The 27,639-nt window shown below is 52.4% G+C and overlaps 1 protein-coding gene across 2 annotated transcripts; it reads right to left on the bottom strand.

Moving 5' to 3' along the window:
- PYROXD2 (pyridine nucleotide-disulphide oxidoreductase domain 2) lies at positions 1–27,529 on the bottom strand. 2 transcript variants are annotated; one of them, XM_033841860.1, is made up of 16 exons: positions 25,534–27,529; positions 20,933–20,952; positions 18,420–18,513; positions 18,264–18,337; positions 12,880–13,035; positions 10,768–10,921; positions 8,898–8,959; positions 8,708–8,805; positions 6,242–6,383; positions 5,724–5,858; positions 4,403–4,475; positions 3,984–4,140; positions 3,491–3,645; positions 2,671–2,777; positions 1,024–1,144; positions 1–271 (listed from the first exon to the last, which is right to left on the bottom strand). In XM_033841860.1, the coding sequence occupies exons 1-16, from the start codon at positions 25,658–25,660 to the stop codon at positions 201–203; spliced, it is 1,746 nt and encodes a 581-aa protein (XP_033697751.1). In that variant the 5' UTR covers positions 25,661–27,529; the 3' UTR covers positions 1–200. The 2 variants fall into 2 exon arrangements, with proteins under 2 accessions (XP_033697751.1, XP_073650191.1); XM_073794090.1 differs by lacking the exons at positions 1–271; positions 1,024–1,144 and having other exon boundaries at positions 1,177–2,777.
- Between the last annotated feature and the right edge of the window lie 110 nt (positions 27,530–27,639).

The following is a 27,639-nucleotide window of genomic DNA, read 5'->3' as shown; positions in this document are numbered from 1 at the left end:
TAAAACAAAACCAGTTCATTCAAGAAGCCATAGATGCGAGGTTAACTGGGACCCAATGTAACTTGTACTGTTTTTTCTAGAATAGTGGCTTGAGCCTTGAGGACTTGCCTGCCTCAAGCAATATCCTGGGAAGCTGAACCAATGGAGACTTAACATCTCAAGGGTGAATTCATCTTCCTGGGTCAGAGTTGGTTTGGGGGTCACATGCTCCTGAGGTCCCTAAAGACCACGTGAGCTGCATTGCGTCCAGCGGCTCCCATGACACCTCCTCCTGGAAGGGAGTCTCCCATGAACCAAAGCCGTGCTCACCCCCCTCCCACCCCTCCGTCCCCCCATGGGACTTGCTGAGGCACCAGCCACAAAGCAGAGCAGGGACGCCTCAAGGGTGATGCTGGGGCTGTGGGTATCAGAACCACCTGGGATGATTCTTAAGACAGATCCTGGACTCCCCTGCATCAGTGCAGCAAGGGCCAGGTGCCTGGTGCAAGCAAGTGGCCCCCTCCCTCTGCCCCCCCAGCCTGAGAGCCAATGGGCCAGATGGCGAGACTCCCAGCACGTGAAACTAGAATGAGGGATTAAGGATTTGAGAGGAAGTCATGGAAGTATGGACCCCGTCTGGGGGGCCGGGGCCCACATAACTCAGAGGAAGCATCTGTATGAGATGAGCTTCCGTGGGGTCAGTAAGCCTGGGAGGGGAGCAGGGAAGAATTTTAAAATTGAGAAACTGAACTTTGCCAATTCTTACTGGTCTCAAATACGGATGGGAATTTAGAGGCATGGGTCTTACACAACCCACCATGGGAACTTGGAGAGATGCCTCCACTGGGACGTATCCCCAGGTCTCGTGGGGAGGAGGTGAGCTAACCTGAGGGTTGTGGCCGGAGAATTCTCAACATGGGTGATGGCTTGATCTCCCGGGAGTTCCCCCCCTCTCACTTCCCCCCTTGTTTACCCTGCTCCCGTCTGCAAGCCTCTGCCAGCCCTCGATGCCCGCACAGGGTAGTGGGACTGAGGGTCACTCACCAGGATGGGCCCCACTTCCGCAGAGATACAGGCCCCGGAGAGGGCAGCGGTAGCTGGAGTGCAGGGGCACAGGGCGGGCAAAGTACAGCTGGTCCAGGGCCATGGCGCAGTGGAATATATTCTGCAGGAGGCAGGGCCACAGTCGTTAACATAGGAGTGTTACATTCTCCACTCCGCTCCCTTCCCCTGTTCTCCAAGGAAGGTTCGTCTCCTTCCAGGATGTTTTCTCGGGCTCTTGTGATGCAGAATGAGGAGGGGAAGAGAGAGAATAGGCACAGGTCCTAGGGCTGGGGGTGAAGTTTCCTAGAGGCATTTTTCAAGAAGGAAAAAGTGTAGGGAGCATCTTCAGAGGGTAAGGAAACTGAATGGGAAAGAAAAGGGAGATTTTAAAGATGTTGCTGTGGACTCTGAATCCCCCTCACTCTGTTTGAAAAATAGAGGAAGTTGATTTATTTTGACTCTGGTACATGTTTCTTTGGCCAAGACACCCAGCTGAGCTTGTGCCCTGGGGTTCCAAGGTCACAGTAAATGGCAGATGGATACTGGGAGCTGAGCGCGTTTCTGCTCCACTGGCCTGGGTCAGACCAGCCGAGGAGGGAGGAGGTGTGGGGGAGGGGGAAGGGCACACCTGCGGGGCAGGTCTGGACAAAAAGACCAACATCTGCTGGACGTCCCCGTGGGGATGACCTTCACCTGCCCCATCAACGTGTCCCAAACTGAGTTCGTCTTCTTCCCTCGAGTCAAGTCGGCTCCTGTCCCGTCTTCCCTGCCTCTGTGGATGGCATCACCTCCCCCTCCTTGGCCTTCAGGTGGACCCTTTACGTCCCCTCCACCCGCCCTCTGCACGCACATGTATCAAGACTTCTCAATCCACCTGCCCAAGCCTTCCGCCTCCACCCTTTCCCTTCCCTTCCCACTGCCTGGCCTCTCTCACTCTCTATCAGGCCCAGCGCTGTCCAGTAAAAATATAACGGGAGTCGCACATGTAATTTTAGATTTTCCAGTAGCCACGTTAACACTTAAAAGGAAACTGGTGAAATTAATGTTAATAATATATTTAATTTAACCCAATTAAATGATGTATTTAATTTAAGCCAATAGATCCAAAGTATTATCATTTCAACATGTGGTTGGTATTAAAATTATTGATGAGACATGCTACATTTTTCTGTACTTGGTCTTTGCAATCTGGGGTGCATTTTATACTCGAAGCACATCTCATTTTGGCCTGGCCACATTTAAGGGCTCAACAGCCACACGAAGCTAGTCACTGCTGTATTTGACCTGCCTCCTGACCCATCCCCCTGCCTCCAGGCTCAGTGAGTTTTTGATAAGAGAAGTGTGAGCACATGCTGCCTGGGGGAGGGGAGGTCCCTCTGAAGAAAGGCAGATGGGAGGGGCTGACATGGACATCCAGGCAGAAGGGCCGCAGTCCTGGTGACCTGCTCAGCAGACGCTGCCTCTCCTCACTCCTCCTTCACTGCCTAAATCTGACGGTGTCTCTGTCCCCTCTCTGCTGTGGTCTCTGCCTCTGTCCTCTCTTCCTGCTGAAGGCTGGGTGTGGAGGGACAAGATAAAGCCGCGTGGGCCTGCCAGGGAGTCGGGGTACAGGGAGAGTATGACGAGAGACCCCAGTCCTGTACTCACCCCCCCAGGAAGCCCAAAGACTCTCTCCAAGTCAGGGGGTGTGAGGATGTCTCTGCCCACCACGGAGCCCTTGAAGCCGGGGGCGTAGGCCTCAATGCAATCACACACTAGGTGTCGAACACAGGGAAAAGAGATGGTGTTAGGAGAAAGAGGCATTACGATTGTACAGCTCGGCATATTTACTAAATTCATTAAACTCTACACCTAAAATGGATATTTTTTCATATGCAAATTATACCTCAATAAGCAAAAAAACAAAAACAGTCCACAGGCAAATAAACAATTCATTACAGAGACCTATGGGTGTCAGGCTAGTAGAGCCTCCCACTCTTTCCCACCTTTTTACTCCAACCCTAAACACTTGTCTCCCCTTGAACATGCAAAAATTTCTTCACCTCATTGCTCTGCTCAAGTTATTTCTTTTGCTTGGAATGCACTTTGCTGCCTGGTCGACTCCTATTCATCCTTTAAAACCCAGCTCAAATGTCCCTTCCTTTGGAAAGCTCTCCTGTCTCTCTGGCTCACAGCTTCCTCCTTTGGTTCCCCCAGTCCGTTGTACTGTAAGACTGGTTTGTTAGTCTCCCCCGCAGGACCGTGAGCAACCTGAGGGCAGGAACGATGTCTTTTTGGCTTTCTTCGCTCAGGGCCTGACCCCAGCAGTTACTCACTGTGTTGATTTAGGTTTCCCTGGGTACTCCTCTCTCCCTGGCACAGAACTTGCAGGTGTTAATCCTGAATGGGGCAGTCAGGAGGAGAGGAGGCCATACGGGATGCTCGGCCAGCTGTCACTGTGAAGCCAGGGTGGTCTAGCCCTCCTTACCTCTGTCTGCGTGAGCGTTTCTCTCCTGCTCGTCCCAGGCCTTGCCTGCAGCCAGTGTGTAGGGCGTGTACTGAGTGAAGAGGGAGATGACATGGCAGCCAGGGGGAGCCAACGTGGGGTCCAGCGAGGAAGGGATGCAGAGCTCAATCATAGGTCTGCGTGCGACACGGGGAGGAGAGAGGGAAGGGGCTGGGGAGCCACTCTGAGGTGACGGGACAAAATGAAGGCCTGAGATGGGAGGATGCTGGGGCCAGGCCGATGATCTCTGCAAGGTCATGGTGGTGTTTGCCTGCACGGGCTCGGTGACCACCAGGACAGTCCAGACCACCAACGGGGAGCTCCCTCATCTCCAGGCCCCTGTCCCCGGCCAGACCGGCAGGCTCGGGGCTCTCTGGTCCCTCCCAGGCCAGGGTGGTGAATGAGCGCGGTCCCTGCCGTCCCACCACACCTCCTGTGCTCTAACCAGGGGCTCAAGTGTCTCCAGGGTCCCCACCTGTGGGAAGGCAGGCCATCCATGGCGTCTTCAAAAGCCTGATGGAGAAGGAGGGTGTCCTCACAGTTCAGGTGGATTGAGCATTGGTGATGGGGCAGCGGCTGGCCCCTGGGAGCATTGGGGGCCGCCAGGAAGTCAGGCAGCCTGTCGACAGCCACTGAGGGACCAAAGAGGAGGGTCAGGGCCCAAAGGCCTGTGTCCTCAGCCCCCCAGGGTCCTCTATCTCTACCCATCACCTGCTCACCCACATGGTGGACTGGAAAGAAAAAGTATGAAAAAGTGTTTCACCTTCAAACTGGGGGGCAGGCTGTGGGGCAGGGGATAGAGATGATGATGAAGGTCAGTCTTTCCCAGACATGGAGAGTTCTCACTCAGATAACCTCAGAAGGAACAGCTCTACAATCTGGTGTGCCTCTTACCATTGATCTTGGTAACAGGCGACTGGGTGTCCAGCTGGGAGATTCTCTCCACGAACTCCTCAGGAAGCCACTCCTGAAAGAAGAAGGTTCTACCCTGGGGGTGGCCAAGGCCCCAAGGGGGCTGCTTTACTCCTTTGCTTAGACTGGTCCCTCAACCTGTACTGCTGGAGACCCTCTCCCTCCCTCAGAGCTCGGCCAAACCACTTCCTCTGTGAAGCCCTCCTGGACCCCTCCAGCTCTGCGCTAACCACTTCTTCCTTTGCAGTCTGCCAGCGTCCTGGCTGTAAATGGCCCACACCAGCTCCTGCTACGGATATGGCCCGTGGGCTGCAGCGTCTTTCACCTCTGGTCTGTAAGCTCTTGGAAGTCTTGATGATCTCAAAATTGTCTCAAGATGCTTTTGAACTGATGTTTGCTGAATTTGATTAGTGGAATCACTCAGAAAAAGTGGTGCCTTGTCCCCAAGAATAATCCCCCAATCGCTGGGAGCTCCATGCTCATACACATATTATCATATCTTTGGGGGACAGGGAAGGTGTGATCAATTGCAAAAACTGCCCCAAGTCCCCAACCCTCCTTGTATGCACACCCCTTTTTATTGCCCTCCCACTGTGACTGAGGTTGGCCATGAGACAAAGCTAATGTTAGCAAATAGGATGCAAACAGAAGCACTTGCGTGACTGAGTTTGCTCAGTTTTGCCTTTTGCCAGATCTGGACTACGTGCCTGGGGATGAGAGACACATGGAGCAGAGCTGAGTCATCCTGGACACTCTGACAGAGACCTCTCGATTAGCCACAGCCATCAGCAGGGCCCACTAGTGACCCGCAGCTGCTGGAGGAGTGCATGAGTGAGCCCAGATCACTTGAACTCAGCCAAGATCAACTGATTTCTACCGCTCTGTGTGCTAAATCCGTATTTCTTGATATGCCCAGAAGCTGTGTGGTTGTTACGCAGCATTCACGTGGCAACAGATCGCTGACACAAACAGTGGAATTAGAGCTGGTTAGAGGGGAGAAATCAGGACAGCGGGAAAGCTGTAGAAGTAACCCTGGGTTGAAAGTCAGACCTGAGTTCTAGCTCTGGCTCTGCCAATTGCTAACTGCCTGGCCTCGGTCACCTCACGTCCCCGGACCTTTCCCCTCACCTGTGAGGCTTCTTTGCTGTTTGCTCCCTGCCCGTTAGGTAAGGAGAGAAGACAGATTTCCCCACATCCGGAGAGACTTGGCACTCACATCTCCCACCCTGATGCAGCCCTGGTCCCCTTGATCCCTCCACATTCCAACCCCAGGCAGACATCTCACCTCCACCCCCAGCCTCACCTGTGGCGTCAGCTTCAGGAAGGTGATCTGCGGTGACGCGCTGGACAGCACCACTTTGCTCCTTACCTCCGAGCCGTCTTGCAGCACGACTCCTTGAACGTGCCCTCCACTGCTCACCTGCACCTTAGCCACTGTCTAAAGCCACGGGAAAGAGCCCCCAGGGTCCCCGGGCAGGGAAATGCAGGTGAGTCTTGGGGGATTTCCGCTGTCCATGCTGCCCCTAGGCACTCGCAGCCTCATCAGCCCTGGCCCCGATTCTCTGCAGCTCCTGGTGAGGCGTTAGCCCACCCCTCCAATGCAAAGGCTCAGCCCAAATGTGGGCTAGTGGCTGTGAATTCAAATGGGGTAGGCAGAAGAACTGGGACCTGGTTCACAGCAGTACAGGCTGCAGAGCCCGAGCTCCTCGATCCTGAGCCAGGCCTTGTCCATCAGTAAAATGAGGGACTCTCCAAATCCGATACTTTGTTCTATTCTAAGATCCTTGCCAAAAATTGGGGTGGGGTAGAGGGGCTGTTCACCTTTTCAGTGAAGATACTTGCTCCATGTGCGGTGGCTGAGCTTGCGATGGCGTCGGAGAGGGCACCCATGCCACCCTGGACGTAGCCCCAGGCCCCCCGCATCCCCTCCAGACCCCCCATCATGTGATGGAGTAACACATACCTGAGGACAGATCATCAGAATCAGTGGCTGGAGGTGGGGTTTAATCTCAGAGTTCTAGATGCAGAGAGTCCTTCCCGTCCTGTATCTTCAGCCCCTCCCTGCCCCCATCCAGCCCTGTCCGACTATCCTTTAAATGAGCTCAAGACTCTTGCAAGAGCCCTTCGCTTCCCATTCTGCATCCTCTCCCCCTGTAGACATCTGCGGGCAGACCTTTGGTTCCAACAATGTGGCAGCGATGCCCAAACCTGCCTCTCCAGCTCTCTCCTGAGTGCCAGCCTGTATGCCCAGCTACCCACAGATATCTCCACTGGCATAGCTTTGGGCAGACATCTTAAACCCATCCCCTTGTCCCCACTCCCCAGCCTGCTTCTCCATCCCAGTGAATGGCACCTTCAATTTCCAACAGAAAACTGGGTGTCAGTCTTGCCTCCTACTAGGCCCTCACCACCTACATCGTCGAGTGCCTCCCAAAGAACTTTCCAAGGCCCCACTCCCTGCTGCTTCCTCCCTGGTCCAGGCCATTCTCTTCTCTTTCTTAAGTTGCTGCAGTAACGTCCTCCTAATCGGACCCACTTCTCCCACTCGTTCTTCCCTGTAGACCTTTCTCCACGTAGAACCTGGAGCCCAGTCTCAAAACTCAGCTCTGCTCCTGTCACTCAGCTCTTTTCAAGCCTTCACTGGCTTGTCGGTGCTCTGAGGACGATGGCCAGTCTCCAAAACTGGCCTTCAGGGCTCCTGCCTGCTCGTCAGCCTCGTCCCTCCCTACACTCCCCCCACCCCCCCCCCCCACTCCTGTTAAGCCAACTCTCAGTGCCTTGAATAGATCATATGAGCCACGTGCAGCTCCTACATTTGCACGTGCTGTTCCAGAGTCTAGAAGCCCCTTCCTCCCTCTTCTTTTATTTGGCTAATTCCTCCTGTCCTTAGAGTCTCAGATGAAACATCTCTGTCTCGTGGGGGGCTTCTCTGAGCCTGGACCACGTTGCCCCACCATCACAGTGCCCACAGCTCTCCATTCCACTCCTTGCTCTGTGTCTACCTCCCCCATTAGGATTTCAACCCTATTCACTACCGTGTCCCCGGACCTAGTCCCCAGGCAAGTGCTCCATCGATATTTATTGAAAGAATTAATGAAAAAACAAATGACTTAAAGGCCCATTTCACAAACTGGGCAGTAGCTAAGCCTCCTGAACACCCACAGAGAAAAGGACCAGAGGCCCCAGCTGGCAAATCCAAATTGGCTGGTTGATCTTGGCCAAGATGTTGCAACTGCTGCCAGCTCCCACTTCTCCTGGGGATTCGGGGCCGGCTCAGTGTGTGCCGGAAAAGCACTACCAAGTGCTCTTATCCCTTGAGACACAGCTTCCAGCTGCATCTTCTGGTGCACTGGAAATGGCCCAAGACTTGGCAGCATCCTCTATCCCAACACACACACACACACAACACACAACGCACACAAACAACACACACACACACAACACACACACACACAAAACACACAGCACACACAAACAACACACGCACACACAACACACACACACAACACGCACACACAACACACACACACCGCACACAACACACACACACAACACATACACACAAAAACACACAACACACACACAACACACACAAACAACACACACACAACACACACACGCACCCCTCCATTCCTGCTCCTACAGGGGCTCATTAAATCATACCACAGCTACACACTTCACTGTGTCTGACTGCCCCCTCTCGAATGAGGCTGTCAGCACACCTCCCGCTCACAAGGGGAAAGGCAGCTTCCCATCCATGTGAAGGTATCTGTGTGTGTGCGAGTCCTGGAAGCCAGGGAAAGGATCTGCGGGAGAGGGACAGGCAACGGGGATTTGTGGGAAGGGAAGAGATGATAGATAGGTAGATAGGTAGGTAGACAGGTAGATAGGTAGGTAGACAGGTAGATAGGTAGGTAGACAGGTAGATAGATAGATGATAGGGAAGAAGATGCTCATGTTGAGATATCACAGGAAGCAGGACAGAGGTGTTTCTACTGAAGCAGTAGGGAGTAGTGGCTAAGAAGGAAGACCCAGGGTGGGGTTGGGGGCAGGTCAGACAACTTGGGCTAGAAATCAGCTCTGCCACTTACTAGCTGTGTGACTTTGGGAGGGATACTTCCCTTCTCTGAACCACGGCTCTCAGGTGTTGCTTTGAGGCTTAAATGAATCCTGTGTGAAGTGCTTCCTCCTGCCTGGCTCACTGGGTGAGCTCAGGGAACGGTAGTTAACGCTCTCGAGGGGGGATCGGCTCCACTGCTGCTGCCCCACCTCACCTGCCACACTCACCCACTCCCCGGAATGTAGGGACTTGTCATGGCTCCAATCACAGAATCCGTTGCTAGAGTAGCCTTTAGAGGCTCAGACTCAAACCACTGATCCAGCACCTGGGACAGCAAGACAGCCAGGAGAAGGGCTTACCTCGGGAGCAGAGGCCCCCTCACTGCAAGGTCCAGCCTGAGGCTGGGGAGCCCCTCACCTTGACAGCTGGAGCTGTGAGGACCTGGTAATACTGGGGCAGCTGGGCTCCCAGGATGCGACCTGAAGGAGGAGATCCATAAAATGTGAACTGAGACAGGCAAGAGGGGAACACTCTGATCCGTAATGTCTCTGCACCTGTTTCTTTACCTGTAAAATGGGAGCACAAAATATTCTGCACCCCTAAGAGCTATTGTGAGGATTAAACGAGGTATGTAGAGCATTTCTAAAGCGTTTCCATAGGCACTTAATACATTTTACCTGTTAGAATTATTTTGGGGCAATTTTTAATTTGTATCTTATTCCCCCACTTTGAGTTCTGTAAGGCCGTGCCCTGGGAGGCAGCAGCATGGCTAATCCATTCCTCTGATACTGATTCAAACGATCTCCGAGAGTAACTGGGCACTAGGACCTTGAAGGCAGAGGTCATGAACCCTAGGCATTGCAGCCCCAGTGCCCAGCTTGGTGCCTGGCACATAGCAGATGCTCAATAAATATTTACTACATGAATGTTTATTGTATGACTCTCCTTGGACTGGTAATCTGGGAGGCGATGTCTACTTCTGGCATCTGTGGTAGATTCTACTGGCTCTGACCCGTCACCCCTCCCCGTGTCCACACACTTTGCCATGTAGCTCTGCACTGCTTCCCTCCCTAGCTGAGTTGACCGCCCCGCCCCTTGATTCTGGACTCAAATGATTTGCTTGGCCAGTGGAATGTTTACTGATGGGATGCAGTCAGAGGCTTGGAACTGGCCTGCACATTGGGGCTTGCCCTCTGTGCTTCTGTCATTGACATAAGAAGGCCACTCCTGGACTAACCTGTGGCTTCCAAGAAGAGGATTAGAGACACCTGGAGCAGAGCTGCCCCGGCCACAGCCACATGCGTGAGACCAGACCAGATCAGCTCGGCCCAGCTGGGATCAGCTGAACCATGTAGACACTTGAGAAATAGATGTTTATTTTTATATGCCACTGGAATTTTGTAGTCTGTTATGCAGCAATTTTGTGACCACAGCTAACTGTTGCAGTATTTTTCTAGAATATAGAAGCTAAACTGATTTTTGTCCCCTAGAGGAGTGGTAGGAAATAATAGTAGGCTTGGTGAAACTTCCATTCTCATACCCACAGCAGACATCACTAATTCATCACAGACTTTTTTCTTGCTGAGCCCAATAATCTAGCATCCTTCTTGTATGGGGGCATCTTTTCAAACTCTCTTGGGCCCCATCTCTTATTCCAGCCATGCCTATGGTGACGAGCTCCGTGCAGGCTCTGGTCAGCTTCACACAGTGCAACCTGACAGCATCCCACCTCAGACCTGAAGATGTGCCTCTTCATTTCTTCCCTGGGGCTTCTCTGGCACCACGACAGGACACCTACGGGAACCCACTTGGTACCCATGGATGCACAACCCAGAAGTTAATGCCTCATGTGGGAGTTAATACCCCAGGGGGCAACCTCTGGCCACTGGAGGACAGAACCCAATGAGTAAATGTGTCCCCTTTCTCCTCCTGGGCATGTCCTCATGTGCATTTCCTAAGGCTTCTCAGAGGGAAGGACCTCACCAGCCACAGTGGTGGCCAGCTCAGTAATGCACCCTGCTATCGACTCTCCCTCTTTCCCGTTTCTCCTCCTTTCCTTGGGATCCCCCTTCAAAATGAACTACTTGCACATAAGCCTTTGGCTCGGGCTCTATTTTGAGCACGCCATCCTAAACCTTTGCCACTTCAAGTGCTCCAGGTGGCCCCTATTAATCGATGGCAGCTGGCAGGCTGCCTTGGAGGTTCAGGCTCATGTCCAATTGTGGAGAAGATGGGCTCAATCACATGAAGGTGCTCGTCATGCCCAGATGCCTGCCCTTGGACTTACCCGCCTGCAACAGGGGCTTGAGGGTGGAGAGCGACTTGAGCCTCTGCAGCAGGGAGCCCCGCTGGAAGGCCTCCATGTCCACCGGGGCTGCATCCAGCAGAGGGTCAATGGCTAACGCCAAGCGATTCATGAAGGCCTCATATTTGGGAAAGGCCTGGAACAGAGCTCTGAGTCAAGGCCCCATTGCCTAGAACCCCACAAAGACGCTGTCCCCATGCTTGGCCCTCCAGCTGCCCCATGTGGCCTGCTGCCCCCCAGCTGAGGCTCAATTCCTCAGGCCTCACGCCCAGTGTGGCTCAGCCTGGCTGTGCTGAGTTACCCCCAGTTCTAGGTCTGTGTGCTGATGTCAACACTAGGTGAGGTCAGAGAGAGCCTGGGTAGTAGGAGGGTCACCATGTAGTGGCAGGGACAAGGGGGTTGATGTAGGCCAAGACCAGTCGTCAGCCACGGAATCCTCAAGTATCCTAGGAAGTGGTCTCTGTGATAAACCAAAAACCACTGAAAAGTTTCTCCTCTCTGTCCTGTCTTTCTATATCTTACTGATAAAAGTAAGATCTCTCTGCCTGTATTCCAGCATGCTGACTGCTCCTTCCTGGGCTGCAAATCTCCCGCATCCTCTTGTCATCAGCTGGGACAGAAGCTTGCATCCCTTCACCCCACAACCTCCCACAACAGAATCCACTTCGACAGCCTGGTTATGACCCCCACACCCCCTTCCCTGGATGGGCGACAGGAGCAAGGATGGGCACCCGTGGTACCCGAGGCCCTATCTTAATTCTCAGCCGAGAGCTTTTAATTTTTGGTTCATCTAGACTCATGGATATACCCATGGAACTTTAACGACTCTTACATAAAGAAAAGCTCTGTGTTGAAGTACACTGGAGAATCTTGATTAAAATGAAGGGAAACGGCTTTCTCTGCAGCAGGTCTTTAATGTGACAATGTGCAAAGACAAAACCAGAATTCAGCTCCTTACTTTCCACAGTGGGATGTGGCCTCTGCCTCCCGCTCCTGTGGTCACCAGCTCACAGGGCCCCGGCCACACACGGCCAAGGCCACTGCTCTCTAGGCCCAGGGAACTGGCCTTGTCCTGAATCCTCTCTAGTGCATCTGAGACGAGCAGGGCTTGGAGCAGAGGGTGTAGGCAGCGGACCCCAACTCACTGCGCAAAAGAATCACTTGGAAAGCACTTTTTTTTGGTTGACTTGATCATCAGCCAGTGTCTGGAAACCACTGGCTGAAGAGAGATGCTGTGTCTGTGGTTTTCTTGGTTTTACCCAATACTAGATTAACACAACAAAAAGCAACACGCATGGATTGGTTAACCCAGGTTCTTCTTATAAAAATGTTTCCACCAAGATATGAGCTAATGCTGTGCCTTCAGCTTGTATCTAGGCTTGGTACAAAAAACGGCCATTCAAAGAATCTTTTTATGTCTGTAAAACCAATCACACCGGGCCCGTTACATTCAACGACTCATCTAGACAAAGCTACCCAGCCAATTCCTCACGGTGCAATCCTAGGAAAAGAAATGTGCCTTCTCCGTCAGATGTGTGTGCTCCCCTTCACCAGACCTGCTCGCCATCATGGACACATTCTTGCCTCGGGCTGCCAGGGGATGATGCCAAAATAAATGAATATTTATTACGATGCTCTTGTCCTAAATTCCTGATCCAGTGTGTTCTATCCTTAACTGTCTCTGATCTCCCCTTCTTCTTTCTGGCCTTCGTGTGCTTTAATATTGATGACCACCTGGAATTCTGTCTGAAAGCAGGAGAGCTAGAAAGCACTTAGAGCGTAAGGACATATCAGTGGACTCCCTTTTGAAATTCAGGCAGAGGCCACCTGAACAGCGGCCTCATGCTGAACACACACAGGTTTGAGGGTCTCCAGTGTTCACTGGTCTTAACCAACTGTCCTCCACCCCTTCTCTTTGCAGTGCCCAAGATCAAAGGCTGGCACAGACTGGAGCCTTCCTAGGGCGGATGAAGTGGCCACACCCTTGTGGCCTTTGACAACCTGCTGTAGGACAAGTCCAACCAAGCCCATTTTTTTCCAAGAGCGGCCACCAGGCTGAGATGGAGGAGATCAGTCTCTGGTCACCTTCCCTACCTGGGCATCCTTCCGTGAGAACTGGGCGATCTGCTTCTGGTTTTCTGCCATGTCTGTGCCCAGCAGAAGGGACCTGGGCACCTTGCCGGCTGTGCCCTCTTCCAGCATAGGTGTGAATGAGTGGGGGTTTCGAAGATGAAGCCTCAGCCCGTGTTTCTGCAGAACACAGACAGCACAGGTAACATTTGAGGGGATCTGCCCATGACCCTTCTCTGATTGTGTTTGTGTGACCGCTTAGGTACCTGCATGCAGGTTCCCAAGGCCTGTGGTCCTGGTTCCTAATTTTGATACAGGTGTATAAAAAGCCCTCTTGCCCAGGCACCCTATGGCAGACCATGCCATACCACGCCACGCCACCCAGTGCCAGGGACTGTACTAGGGTTTACGATGGTTACGTCACAACAGCTCTGTAAGTATATCATCCTCATTGTACAAATGCCACAGCAGAGGCTCAGAGAAGTGAAATAACTTGTCCAAGGTCACATGGGGAGGTGGATCCTGGTTTCGAAACCACACCCCTGTGACTCCAAAGCCCTGGCTCTCAGTGTTAGTCTTTAAATGCCCCCCTCTCAGAAATAATAACTAAAACTGAGAAGGACACAATAAAGCCACAGTCATGTGAAAATCCGTATTTACAAGGTGGATAAATCGTTCACATCAGAAACAACTTATTTACTTTGCAGGCTCATTTACTCCAGGGTCACTTTAAATGGAAGTTCCCTTGATGCATTGAGAATATGATTTGATTTACAAATATTTGACTAGCACACAGAACTTTCCAAGAGTACACTTACTTCTTCAAAGAAGGTGGAGATAAAACAAAAAGGGCCTGTGCTGCCTCCACCAATAAGACTTACTGCTCCCGCTGGAGACTTCTTTCTTCTTAAACCACTTTATTGAAGTATAATCGACGTACAAAGAGCTGTACGTATTTAACGTGCAACTTGACGAACTTGGCGTTTAGAGACTTCTTCCCCCAGATACTTGGTCTGCTCCCTCACCTCTTTGAGGTCTTTGCTCAAATGTCACCTGAGTAGCAAGCTCCCCACCCCCATCCCCTGCCCCCGAAATGAGATCTGTGAGCAGAAGTTTTAGGAAAACGTGAGGAAACCAAAAGAGATTTTTCCAATAATTACAGCAGAAGTTTCCCCAAACCACAGGTGTTCCAGATGGCAGGGTCTCCACGGTTGAGGGTTCTGTGGAGGTGAGTCTGAGCGTTGGTAGGGGCAGGCTGGGAGACCCGCAGGATCCTTTCTAACACTAAGATGGGGAATGCCTTTGATTCCAAACTGGAGGAACTTCCAGCTTGGTTCCTCCTGATACAGTGAACTCTTTCCCACCCAGGTGGCGTCCCTAGTTCCTCTGTGTCTCTCACCCTTGGCATCACATCCATCACCAAGTCTCACAGCTCAGCCTCCAGACCTGGTCCACATGTCCCCGCCCTGACTCAGCCTGAGCCGCCACCCTGCGACCATGGCTGCTTCCACCGCAATCCACACCATCCAGCAGGTGGTATGACCTTTCATAAGGTCATAAATCCCATCACTCCACTTGTCGATTTAACACCTCTGCTGCCCCCGGAGCTCAGGATAAAGCGCAGGCCCTTGCGTACAGCACGCGAGGCCTGTCTCCTCTGGCCCCTGGCCCTCTCTCACACCACCTGCTGCCTCTCGGCCGGGCACTGTCTGCTCCGGCCACATGACCTTCCCTCCCCTTGGGCCTGTCCACCTTCACTTCCCTCTGACTGCAACGCTTTCTGCTCAGATGTTCACAGGGCTGGTGACTTCTTGGCATTTGAATGCTAGCTCAAACGTCACCCCTTCAGGGAGGTTTTCCTGGTCACCAGTCCAGGCTGGGCCTCCAGTTCCTCACTGTCACATTACTTTATTTTCCTTTCTTCAGGTGGCACTTACCTCTCCCTGAGGTCCTCTCACTAAGAGCAGAAGCCTTGCCCCCTTCCCTCGCCGCTGTCTCCCCACATGCCTCTCCCAGGGCCTGGCACACGGCAAGTGCTCAGAAGCATTTGCTGAATGAATGAATCAATAACCTCCCCTCACCAAAAAAGGGACCCAAGAGGATCCCAAGGGTTGTTTCAAGTCTCGATAATTGAACAGGATTAATGTATTTATCTGATTCCAGGACTTTCTCTCATAAAGGGAGCCGTTGTTATTCTTGATGGTTTTGATGATGTGGTGTCAGAATAAGAAGGGGCTGTTAAACCACCGTTATATTATCCCCATTAGATTTGCTCAGATCACGCAGTTTCCCTCTTGTAAAAAACAAAATGCTTCTGATTTACCCATGGGATTTCTCAGCATGTACAGCCGTCCTGGCTGGAAATTGCTGGGAAGGGACAAGCCGTGCATTAGGGAGCAGAGAAATGGGAGAGTTAAGGGGTGTGGTTCTCAGAGTTGTGCTCTGGGGTCCTCCTACTTCAGAATCATTGGCTCCTGGGCCCATCACAGTCCCACAGGATCACCCTTCGTTCCTCTGAGCAAGAACCACTTTCCCACCAGTTACCCAGATTGTTCTCAGGGACCTGAGAGTTTGAGAGCCCTGCCTTAGAGAGATTTCCGAGGAAAGCAGGAGCAAAGGGATGGGGTTGGGAGCCAGAAGGTGAGTGCAGGTGGGAGGGAGGACAAGGGGGTGTCACTTGAATGAGGTCAAGGCTGGTCCAGGGAGAGCTGGGGAAGGCAGCTGCTGGCTGATACAGGATGAAAGACACCACCTCCCCTCTGCCACATACACCCAGGGCAAAAGCTCTGCCCTTCTTGTCTGGATCCCACGACTCACTGTGGGGTCACTGTAAAAGCAAGCTTACTATCCAGGTGGATAGAACTGCGAGATGATCTCATCGACAGCTGGGGAAACTGAGACTTGGAAAACAGGCCCAGTGAGGCCTCAAGCAGGTTGGCGGAGTCATCCTCTGGCTCAAGTAGAGCTCAGTCTAATCGGGCACAGGCCCACAGTGGGAAGGTCTGATAGGAAGCAGCAGGCCACAGGTCCTTCTGGAGCCTCAGTTTTCTCAACTGACGAATGGGCATAATATTGGGTTGGCCAAAAAGTCCGCTCGGATTTTTCTGTAACATGGAAAAATCGAATGAACTTTTTGGCCAACCCAGTAATACTAGCTGACAGTTGTCGAGCGCTGACCATGCCCCAGGCACTGTACTAATGATTAGCAAATACCAACCACTACAATAGCCTTATGAGGCAAGTACTATTACATCTCCATCTTACAGATGAGGAACATGAGGCACCACCAGCCCAAGTCATACAGCTGGTAACAGCAGAGCAGGGATTCAAAACTGACCAGTTAGGTTCCAAAGTCTGCAATCTCAGTCCCGTGCTCTACCGAGGCTGGAGCTGCTGGAAGAGCTTATGTCTGTGACCTGGCCCACTGTCATCGGCAAAGTGCCTGGAGGTGCACGAGGCTGAGCTGGGTGGCTATCAAGGTGCCCATGGCGGCGGCACCTCACAGAACGAGGAGGAGGCAGTTAGACCTGGCTCAAGTTCTTGGTCACTTCCTAGTGTGCGAACTTAACCCCCCTGAATCTCGGTTCCCTCATCATAAAATGGGGACACTACCTGCTCTCGTCTCACAGACGAGGACAAATTGACAGAGCATGAAAGCTCGTAGCCCACGATGTGACACTGGTAAAATAAATGCTCTTTATTATTGTTTTGGAAACAGAATATTCCTAGAAAGAGGAGCAGTTGCCCTCCTATAGGTATCTTCTGAGTTGTCAACGTCCTGTTAAAATAAGGTACCGCGCACTCCGGATGGGATTAGTTCCGTGCATCACGCAGCAGGACTGCTTCCCACCTTGATCTGAGCACCATTCTCCTATTAATGCAGCCCAAGATCAGAGATCAAAGGATATACTCAATTCACTTGGGAGCTGCTAGTTAAAGGAACCCTATGAGAATACCATTTTCAAATGAGTAACTTTTTTTAAAAAATAAAGAGAACGGACTTCCCTGGTGGCGCGGTGGTTAAGAATCTGCCTGCCAATGCAGGCGACATGGGTTTGAGCCCTGGTCCGGGAAGATCCCACATGCCGCAGGGCAACTAAGCCCATGTGCCACAACTATTGAGCCTGTGCTCTAGAGCCCGCGAGCCACAACTACTGAAGCCTGCGTGCCTAGAGCCCGTGCTCCGCAACAAGAGAAGCCACTGCAATGAGAAGCCTGCGCACCGCAACCAAGAGTAGCCCCCGCTCGCCTCAACCAGAGAAAGCCCGCTCGCAGCAATGAAAACCCAATGCAGCCAAAAAAATAAATTAAGAGAAATCCCAGGAAATTATTTTAAAAAGAAAAAATAAATAAAGAGAATAATTATGTGAAAATTTCTGTTCTGTGATCCTTAGCTTTCATAAGTTAGATTTTTAAAAGGAGGGTCTACCCCCACCCCTCCCCTCACACTTGCCACTCTGCATAATTGGTGTGTCAGAAAATTGCCTTCACCTAGAGTCTGGTTTGGACTGAAGTCCACAGACCCATTCCCAGGCCTTGGCAGGGTTTCATCCAGTCCTGGCTGGTGACAGGTGTGTGCTCTCTCTCTGTGTCTCTCTTAGGGGTACGAAGAATACTTTATTTAATGGGTGTCAGCGGATTAATGTCTTATTAATTTAAGATTTAGGGCAAAGCTGGTGCTGAAGTGCCGTCAGCGTCGTATACAGACGGCGCAGGGGACCTCTCTCCAAGGCGTGGGCGACAGAGGCGCCAAGCAGGTAAGCTAAGTGGGCTCCTGGAATGCATGACCAAGTTTGTCAAAGAGGCAGTGAGGGGGTGAAGGAATCTGAAGGGGCGGGGGACAAGACTGTGGACCAAGGTGAGGCTACGAGGAGTCGACAGAGGCAGACTGTGAGTTCTCAGGATGCCCTCAAAATGGCCCAGGAGCCCAGAGAGGTGAAAGTCCCTGAGTCCGACTTCCTGCTCAAGCTGCCGAGGATGGTGACAGGCTCTCATGTGTAATGAGGGCAGAAATCAGCTCAGGTCCTAAGGCAGCTTTGCAAACTCAGATGCCCAAGGGTCCTAGCAGGTTTCCTATGGGGGCTGGACAGACCCCAGGAAGTGATGTGACAAAGCAGAGCTGGGACCGAATCCACGTAAAGGGCCAGCCGGTACAGCACGGAGGAACATGGGCCTGATGTGGACAAAGCCTGTTCTTCGAGAGGTTTGATTGTGTATGAAATTTCCTGATCTTTAAGACACTGGGTGGGCCAGACAAAGCCCATTTGTGGGCAGGCACTACGGAGACCATGGGAGATAGACACACCCTCGGAGGGAAGAATAGCAACTGCCCACTTCCCCAGCCCCCAAGCCATGGAGCAGGTGGACACACACACACACACACACACACACACACACACACGCTCTACCTTCAGCTCCAGGTCGGTGTAAATCTGCGGTCGGAGCAGGCTGAGGAGGTAGGATGCTCGGGAGAACTTAAACCCTGAAAATGAATCGGATGAAGACAGTAACCAGGGGTCACCAGTGGTCACCCCCCATGCCCCTCACCCACCTCTTTGGCTCACCTGGGATTATTTCCTCTGTGACAGCTGCACCCCCGATCACGTGGCGTCTCTCGAAGACTGCCGTGTTCACCCCCAGTCTCTGCAGGTATGCCGCCTGAGGCGGGGGGGCACACAGGGCCCTCCCTTTACCCCTGGGGGCTGACCCGCACCCTCAGGGTCCTCACCACAGGGCTGGCTCAAGCTGTCCCTGCCTCTGAGATGCCCTTCCCCCTGCCACCCGTGAATGTTCACCCCCCCCCGAGATGTTCTCTAAGACCTGACATGATTGGTCCTGCCCCTCCACTTCCCAGCCCGAGGTGACCTTCCCTCCTGCAGGGTCCAGTGCCTCTGTGAACTCTTCATCTCCTGGGGAGGTGGGGTGGCAAGCCTCGCTCTCCTCACTGGCCTGAGGCAGGCAGCACGGTGAGCTTGCCTTGTGAGTGCTGAGCGCGACCGCCCAGGTTCCACTCCTCTTTCTCTCTTCTGCTGGGGCGGCCTCAGTACCTAATCCATCCAGCCTCAGTTTCCTCACGTGCAAAAATGGGGCTGATGATAATAACACCCACTTTGACCGCTTCACGGGGTCACTGTGAGAATTCTCTGAGCTGGTCCCTAGAAGGGGCTTACACAGGGTCCCTGGCACATGGGACGTGTTCAATCAGTGAAGCCATGATTATAGCACAGCCTTATTTTGGGGAACAAATGATGCGGGGGGGGGGATTAACTTTTCTCTAGCACTTAGTGGAAAATCAATAAATATTTGTTGAACCGAACTAGTCCTGAGTCTACAGACCTAAAATGCTGGTCCTCACACCACTGCAGCTACCACCCCCAAGGTGACAGCAGGGATGGTGTAGCTCTGAAGGCAGACTTTTTGAAAAGTTCGCTTGGCTACTACAATGTGCCAGACACCGTGCGAGCATCATCTCGTATAATCCACCCTAGAGGTAGGCACCGTGATTCTCCCCATTTCACGGAGAAGGAAACCGAGGCTCAGTGAGGCTAATAGCTCAGGATCACAGAACAGATGAGTAGAGGTGTCAGGAACTGAACCCGGGCGGTCTGGACCCAGAATCTACACTCCTGACACATCCTAACGAGAAAGGAGAAAAGAGCAGCCCAACATGACATTCAGAAGGTGGCCTGGCCCTCAGAGGTAAGCCCTGTTTCTCCCACTAGACATGAACAATCTCATAATGATGACCGCAGACAGGGATAATCTTGACCACGACAAAATGGGACAGAGCAAGCCCACTTCACAATTGTGTCTAAGCACAAACGAGACAGGGTCTACTGGGCCACCACAATACCATCTCTCTCGGCCAAGACGAGTGATGCTACGTGTGCACAGTGACCGCTCTCCTCACCCTAGTCTCCCCTCTCCGCGCACACGGTTACTGAGATGCCCGCTCACAGGGCTGCCCCCACTCTGACAGTATCCAATCTAGAGCCGACCCCTACTTCCTTAGGCTCTCCCCAAATCAGTCAACCGAAGTGCGTGTCCTAGAGTTAAGTTCCTCCTATACCTCTTATCCTGGGACGCCCCATGCTGTCCCCATGCTCACCATTTGTGTAAGGCTTTATGAGCTGGGTCCTTGGGGCACATCATCTATTCCCTTCACCTCAATTCGGTGAGGGTGGGCATTTTAATTCTCATTTTACCATGGCTCAGAGAGATAAACTGACTCGCCTTAACCTTTGCAAATGGAAAGTGGCAGAGCTGGGGACAAACCCACGTTGGTATTAATACAAAATCAATGTTTTAAATTACTGATCGGTTGAGTTAAATAATGTCCCCTGTGAAATGTTCAAGTAAAACTGCTGTGTCAGGAAAAGTCTTAAGATTGAACACAGGTCTCCTGGCTCTCCATGTTGCTGAGCCCCCTGCATTGATATTCTAGAGCATGTTAGGCTTGTGGCCTGAAGCCCAGTAGCACACACTGTGGTCTCCTAGGGGTACATGGACTCTGGTCTGAGAAGCACAGCCTTAGGGTAACCCTGGCCTGCCTCAGCTTGGGACCCAGAAGCCACCTGTGCTGGGGCAGGACCCCGCTTCCTCTGCTAGGTCGGCTTCCTCGCTGTCTCCAGGGCGCACTTTGGACTGTGTATAGCTGCTGTGTTCCCCGGGTTGGTACCTGGCCTAAACCTAGCTGGGGAACATGGGGTCTGTACACAAGGACAGCCCACTATCTGGAGTCAAAGGCCCCCCAGCCCCAGTTACCTGACCCTGCAAGCTCCAACCTGCCTCCCAGGCTATGCCCATTACACACTTTCCCAGCTATTTATCACCTCGCTTTTGAAAGGTCATGGGGGAAACCTATGAGCATTAAGGAGAGGAGAACAAGGGAGCCCCTGATATCCTCCTTAGCAACTGCAGATGTCCATTCGAGCCAGCCGCTGGTCAGCACCAGGGCGCGAGGACTAGCCGGCCTTTCCTTCTCCCCCTCGGCATTCCTCCTCTGGCTTCCTTACACTCCTGCTGAGGGCCACACACCCAGGGACCAATGAAGAGGGGCAGAGTGGGAGGGACTCACAGCCACCAGCCCGTTGTGTCCTGCAACGAGAAGGAGGAGGGGGGAGGAAAGCGACAGTGGTCAGTGGGCAGACAGACACATTCCTTGAGGAGTGTGGCCACCCACCCCTGTCCCCATGCCCATGAAGATCCTGGAGAGGTAGCAGAACTTGGGGGACCCCCTCACCTGTACCTCGATGTTGGAACAGCATCTAGCTCAATGCTGTAAGACACCAGTCTTTGGGGAGTCAGAAAACCCCGGTTCTTGCCCTGAACTGAAAAAAGTCCTGTCACCCTGGCTTGGCCAGTGGCTCATGCTGGAGTGGGGACAAGGAGAAATCCACAGTCATTAGTTGAAAATTATCCCACGAAGCCTCGCATTGCTGGGCTTCTGGCACTTGGGGACGAGTGGGTGACTGTCAGAGGGAGTGTGACAGTTGACTTAGCAGGGAAGAGAGGGAGGCGAGGCTGTACGATGATGCCAGACGTCCCTGCCTGGCATGGAATCACCAGCCGTCCGGGTGAGCGCTGGTCCTGTGGACAGTTGCTGCCAGGCATGGCTTGCTGTGCCCAAGCGTGGCTCACAACAGTGCCCCAGAAGGGGCGTCTTTGTCAATTCCCAGTGTTCCCCAAATAAAACAGGAACAGCTCAAAATGAATGAAACACACACGGCTTTGACGTGCGCTAGAGTAGCTCAGTGTGCTTCAGGGGTGCCAGCTGACTGGGCAGATTGGTCTACTATAGAGTTTCTTTCCAAAAATTTTAGGCAGGCTGCCCCTGGGATAGGAGCCCTGAAAGTTGGCTTGGGATCCGATGTGCCACACCAAGCCCAAGTGCAAGTGCCTCCAAGCTAGCAAGCTAGCACACCAAGCTAGCAAGTGCCGCTCCAGCCCTGAGAAGCTCCAGGATCACGTGAGAACTCGACTAAACACCGATTCCCCAACCCCTCCCCAGAATCTACTCAGCAGGTTGGGGCCGTGGACCAGGATGTACTTCACAGAAGCTCCCTGGTCATTCTGATGCAGGTGGTCTCAGACCCACAGGCCGAGCACATGGGGCCCTGGGGTTGGGGCCTCCCCTTTCCTTAGTCTCAGAATAAAATGCAGCAGCTGGAGAAGTCCTCGATGGGTGGAGAACAGGCCCTGGTTGCTTTCAGGGAGGGGGGCCAGGCCTCCCCTGGGACACACGGCACATGCTTCTCTTTGGTGGTGGGAAGTCACTCTGAGTCTTCAAAGATGCCAGAAGGTAACTGTGTTCTCTGAGCGCCAACCTGAACCCAGCGTTGACTCTAATAAAAGGCTCGGCCATTAAACTGACAAACATCCACAAACAGGAGGCAGCAATGACCCCACATGATGGATTTCTCACGGCTGAGTTGGTTTTGTTTTACATTTTCCACATAGAGACCTGCCAGAATTTTCTAGGTCATTGAGCCAATTTGTCATCCATTAAAGGAATCTCTGAAACGGAGTTTTTTAAGCTCTTTGGCTGTGATCTGAGGAAGAAACGCATTTTACTCTGTGACCTGACACCCCCCCACACACATAAATGTATTTCACAGAAACGAAAGTTTCAGGAACTAATATTAAATCATCATGTGATAAGCATGTGATGATCTACTTGATTATATTTCATTTAAAAATGCTGATTGATATAGTACTATTTTTAATATGTTTTTGATAATTTTCTTAAGAAAGTTTCAAAAATATGATGGAAGGGAATCATGAATGGATGGATTGCAAGCTGAAATTTGGAAAGCCCTGCTCTCAAATACATATGACAAATTAAAGGCAGACTGTCCTGGGCTCATCCTGGCTTCTGCTGTCTTCCTCACGCGTAAAAACAGAGGGCCTGCCGGACCTGCAGTGTTGAAGGGAGGATAACCGGTAATGCACGTAAAGCACCTGTCCCTTAGCAGACAATAAAAGGCAGCTGCCTTTTAATCAGTGCTGATTATAAATCTTGGAAAACTAATAAAAGCTTCCAGGCAGCAAGGTCCAGTTCAGTCAACACATGTAAGCCCACAAATGCACAAACAGACCTCAAAGGGCAAAGGTCGAGGATCCAACAGCCCAAGCTCCTCTGTCCTCCCCCACTCCCCTAGCCCCAGTCCTGGCTGAGCCTTCCTGCAGCTTCTGGTGACCTCTCCTTTCCCCTTGAAGGAGTCTTAAGCTGTGGGCTCGGGCTCAGCTCATCTCCAGGCCAGACTGCAGGGTTCCTTATGCAGCAGGCACGGGGGAGCTCTGGAGAGAAGCTGCCCTGAATGTGGGTTCTTGAATGTGTGGGCTGCAGATGCCCCCATGAGATCCATTCCAAGTGTTGGTTAGATGTGCTGACTTCCTCAGAATCCTAATCACCAGGTAGGGGCCCAGGGACTGCATTTTAACTAGTTCCTTGGGTCATTCTTAGGCAAAGTTAGTCAAATGACTAAATCAGGGTCCTCTTTTAAGGTGACTCCCAGTGTGGCTTCAGGGAGCAGAGATAATCTTTATCTTAGAAGATGCCACTGTGTTCCTCACTCAGGCTGGAAATGCCTTCAAACCAGCAATTAGAGAAGCAACGTCAAAGAAAAACTCAGGCCTGAGACTCACACACTTGTGGCAATTCACCCAGGTGTCTATCTGGGGACCTACGATCAACCTCTCTGCCAAGAGGCAGCAGGGCTGGGCTGTCACCAAGGGCAAGAAAGGTGGGAGGCACTTCCACTTCCTGAGCCCAGTCAGTGGGGGCTGGGGCAGGAGTCCCCCAGCCCCGGAAGTCGGTGAGATAGTTGTCAAACGCAGCCCCTGGTAAAAAATTAAATTACATCAACTTACAATGAAATAATTATATTAAAAACCAAGGTAATAAATATTCAAAGCTTGTCACTTCCTGTTTTACTTTGCTTTAACGGTTGGCTCTGCTTTCACGGTTATTTACCTCTAGAGACCCACAGAGGGGCCACGCTACATGATGATCCTTGGCTGCATCTCTCTCCCAAATCCACCTTTGGTGACATCACATTGGTAACTTTGAAAAAGGCCACAGTAGGGGTATTCACACTATGGAAATCTGCAAACATTACACACCAGGGCTTGAGTTATTGTTTTTGGTGGTTAGACTTAAGAAAGTGATGGAGAACCTGCTAATAAAGTAGATTAAACTTGTGTCTGTAGCTGTTACACTGTGAAATGTGCAAAAAATTGAGGAACTGTTCTTCCAGGGTTCGAAAAACATTATCTGGTTGAGCAAAGTCATTCCCGTCGTTGAGGAAGGCGTGAAGTTCAGACATAAATCTTTGTTTCACTTTCTTTCTGCTGTTTAAATAAAAATATCAAACTACATTCTTTTCAGAACTATTTTCATTTGTCAAACTGCAACCACAGGTTGGTTACTGAGTTTGGCAGAAGTCACAGGTACTTGGTAAGAACAGATTGGCTACCTGGAATTTACAGTATTGTATATATATATTTTTTTTTCGGTACGTGGGCCTCTCACTGCTGTGGCCTCTCCTGCTGCGGAGCACAGGCTCCGGATGCACAGGCTCAGCGGCCTTGGCTCACGGGCCCAGCCGCTCCGCGGCATGTGGGATCTTCCCGGACCAGGACACAAACCCGTGTCCCCTGCATGGGCAGGCGGACTCTCAACCACTGCGCCACCAGGGAAGCCCAGTATTGTATTTTTTATCTGCAAAACCGTGTGCTACACTTGTTTTCCTTCCGTATTTATAATAAACTTACGTATGGATATACACGCGCACATTTTCCCTGGAGAGGTGACTAGTAAACATTGGCCAGCACACGACTGCTCTTTGTAGGGGTACAAATGAAGAAATGCCCAAACAGGGACACAGCTTTAAAGCTGTGTGATGAGCATGTCCTTCCAGGCCTGTCTTGGTCGCTCTGTATAAACCCAGTTGGAAATAATGTCAGAAGCTGAAATTGGGGCTCTGTGTGAGTGTGAGTGGAAGGCCCGGAGGAAAGGCAGCCTGGTCCTGGCCCGCAGCCTCACACACTCGCAGTGGAATCAGGTGCCCTGCAGCCTGGGGCTCAGCAAAGCATAGCAGGGTCACTGCAGCAGGTCTCCCACGTGCCCAGGCAGGCAAGGCAACAGGGGCTGTCACCCTCTGTGCGTAGGCAGGAGAATCTCTGGGACTCATTTCTATTTTTTCCTAACTCCCCTTTATGGAGCAACTGCAGTGTCCTTGGGGGTGGGGTGTCTCAGTGGTCAGGGGGTGGTGACCAGAACTCAGGGCACTTGGGGTGACTGGATTTCACACTTCTTGTCCCAGGGCTCTTTCCTTCCAAACCTTACGTACCATATGCTTTCCAAGAGTATGGTGGCAACTAGCTAATTTCACAGGAGATACGTGGAAACCCCTGAATTCACCTAGTCCTCCCTGGTCATTCTAGATGGGAAGACTCAAGCCCAGAGAGGGCAAGAATCTGCCCCAGGCCACACAGTGAGTCAACAGCAAAGCCAACCCCAGAACCCCGGCATCTGCTTGCAGACAGGTGGGCTTTCCACACCAGCACCTGCTCTCATCCCAACTCCTGGCCAGCTCGTGCCAGAGTAGAGGGACGCGAGGGCCTTCTGAGCAGGGCTGCCCTTCAGCCCCTCAGCTCTGGCCCAGCCCACTTTACCTGCTCCTATTACCACTGCATCGTACTCCGGCTTCAGACGTCCCCTGGCGTCCGAGTGAGCTCGTCTTAAAGCGGGGTGGGGAGAGGCAGCCACGGCCCTGCGGAGCCCTCGGCCACATGCAGCCATTTCTGCCCGGGCTAGGCCAAGAACTTGCTTGCAAGCAGCTTTTTGTGCCTCTCCAGGCAGGGGGAGGAGCAGGGAGAAAGCAGGAAGAGAGGAGGAGCTGCAGCCCAGCTGCCGTACTTGGCCCTGGGCCACGACTAAACAGGGGAGGCTGAGCTGCCCACAGCCCAGCCTGACCCCGTCCACACCCGGCCGAGTCGCGGGAGGTCGCCTGTTAGCCAGGCAGAAGTCCTGCACCTCCAGGCCCCCAGAGAGTAACCACCGTGCTGCTAATTCTCTAGGGCTCCTGTGTGCCAGGCCCTGTGCTGACCACGGTCGTGCAGCCCCTCGTGTAAGCCCCAGAGGAGGGGAACTGAGGCTCGGAGAATGTGCGTGTGTGTGTGAGTGTGCTAATGAGTGTTCCAAAGGTCCGTCTCCTCCCCTGTGCTGTCCTGCTTCTGGTTAAGGAATTAAAGGTCCCGGATGAGTTGGGGGTGGGAATCCAAGTAAAGAGAGGGACTTGGGTCAGACTCTGCTCCAGCTTCCCGTCCCTCCGGCTTGTAGGGGGGTAACTGCTCTATGCCCACAGCAGGCTCAGGGACCCACTGCCTGAAGGCCTCTGGGGCAGGCCCTCCGCACTGCCGACACCAGGGCCTCAGCAACACTGCGGCGGGGGGGTGGGGGTGGGGGTGGCATCTGCCCCTAGGGCCCCCAGAGAGCCACACGTCCTTGCTTAAATGCCATCCAAATGCTTAAACGCCATCCACTTCTCAGGCTGCCGCACAGCTGGAAAGGTCTGGGGGCCAGTTCAGTCCTCGTGATTTTGGGGGTTCGCCTTTTTCTTTTGAAGGCCTGAACATTTCTCTTCTGTGTTTTGGAACGTTTCCCATTTTCCAAGAATCCTCAAGGATTAAAGACCGCATCGTAAATATCTTTGGCTTAGTGCTTACTATCCTCTGGCCTGTCCTGAATTAGGAGCCTCTTTCGCTCCCTGCCCATTGGTTAGGACATTCCCTGTATAGGAAAAAGCACCCTAGGGGCTGGGAGTTTCTGTACTGCTCTGACATCTAGAAACCCGTTATTAGAAGTGCATCTCAAAATTAGAAGAGTATGTGGAAAGTCGCTTCTGGGTAAGAGGGACTTCTGGGGACACTTCTACCCTCGAATCAGACACCCCTCCACACGCCACGTAAAGTTTACACCGCGTGTGTTTCTGCTAAAATCCGAGTCAGCATCTTCCCTCCAGTGTTATTTATAATATTGAAAAACTAGGGGGACTGGTTAAACTAGACATGTCACAGCATGCAGCTGCTGAAAGTGAAGGGAAAATACTAGATGACAGGAGTGAGGATCCTAAACAGCAGTGGGCTTCTACACTTAGTCTTCCCCTTCTGCTCCTCTGTACTTTCCCGATCATGTCAAAATTCCTGTCCATAAAGTCACGATATTAAGGAGAAAGGCAGTCCCAGTCACCTCGGGACTCTGTCCCTCACTGCCACCTTCTGCGGACTTCAGCCCGCGGTGTTGGTCTAGCTCCTTCAGTATCTCTGTCTCAGTAAGCTGTTCACTTAACAGTGATCAGTGTGCTCTTATGAATTTCAGCTCAAGACTGAAGGCACGGAAGGCCTGGCCGCTGTCTGGTGTCACACGCAAACCCACCGCCTCGCTGCGCTGTGTACTTCTGCCTCCTCACTTCCCTCTGTCCCAGCTGTGGCCTCTCGGCCCCAGAGCAGTGGATGCTCCCAAGTCCCAGGGCTCTGACGGCCTCTTGTCCTTGTGTCCGTTTGGGGGGGACTTTCAGGTTAGAGGAAGGGCTGTACCCCTGGGGCAGTGCTCTCAACCCAGGGCACACCAGGACCCCTAGAGAAGCTTTGGAAAACCTTAAAGCCTGGGATCCATTGGACCGAGTGACACGAATCTCTGCGGCGAGGCTGGGGCAAGAGGGAAGAACCAAGAAGGGCACAAAGAGGCCACCGAGAAGGGCCAAGGGCTTGAACAGTAAC

This window comes from Tursiops truncatus, chromosome 16, assembly GCF_011762595.2.
Source record: "Tursiops truncatus isolate mTurTru1 chromosome 16, mTurTru1.mat.Y, whole genome shotgun sequence".
Lineage (NCBI taxonomy): Eukaryota > Metazoa > Chordata > Mammalia > Artiodactyla > Delphinidae > Tursiops > Tursiops truncatus.
Note: the sequence above shows the minus strand (reverse complement) of the source record. Positions and strands in the feature narration are given on the sequence as shown.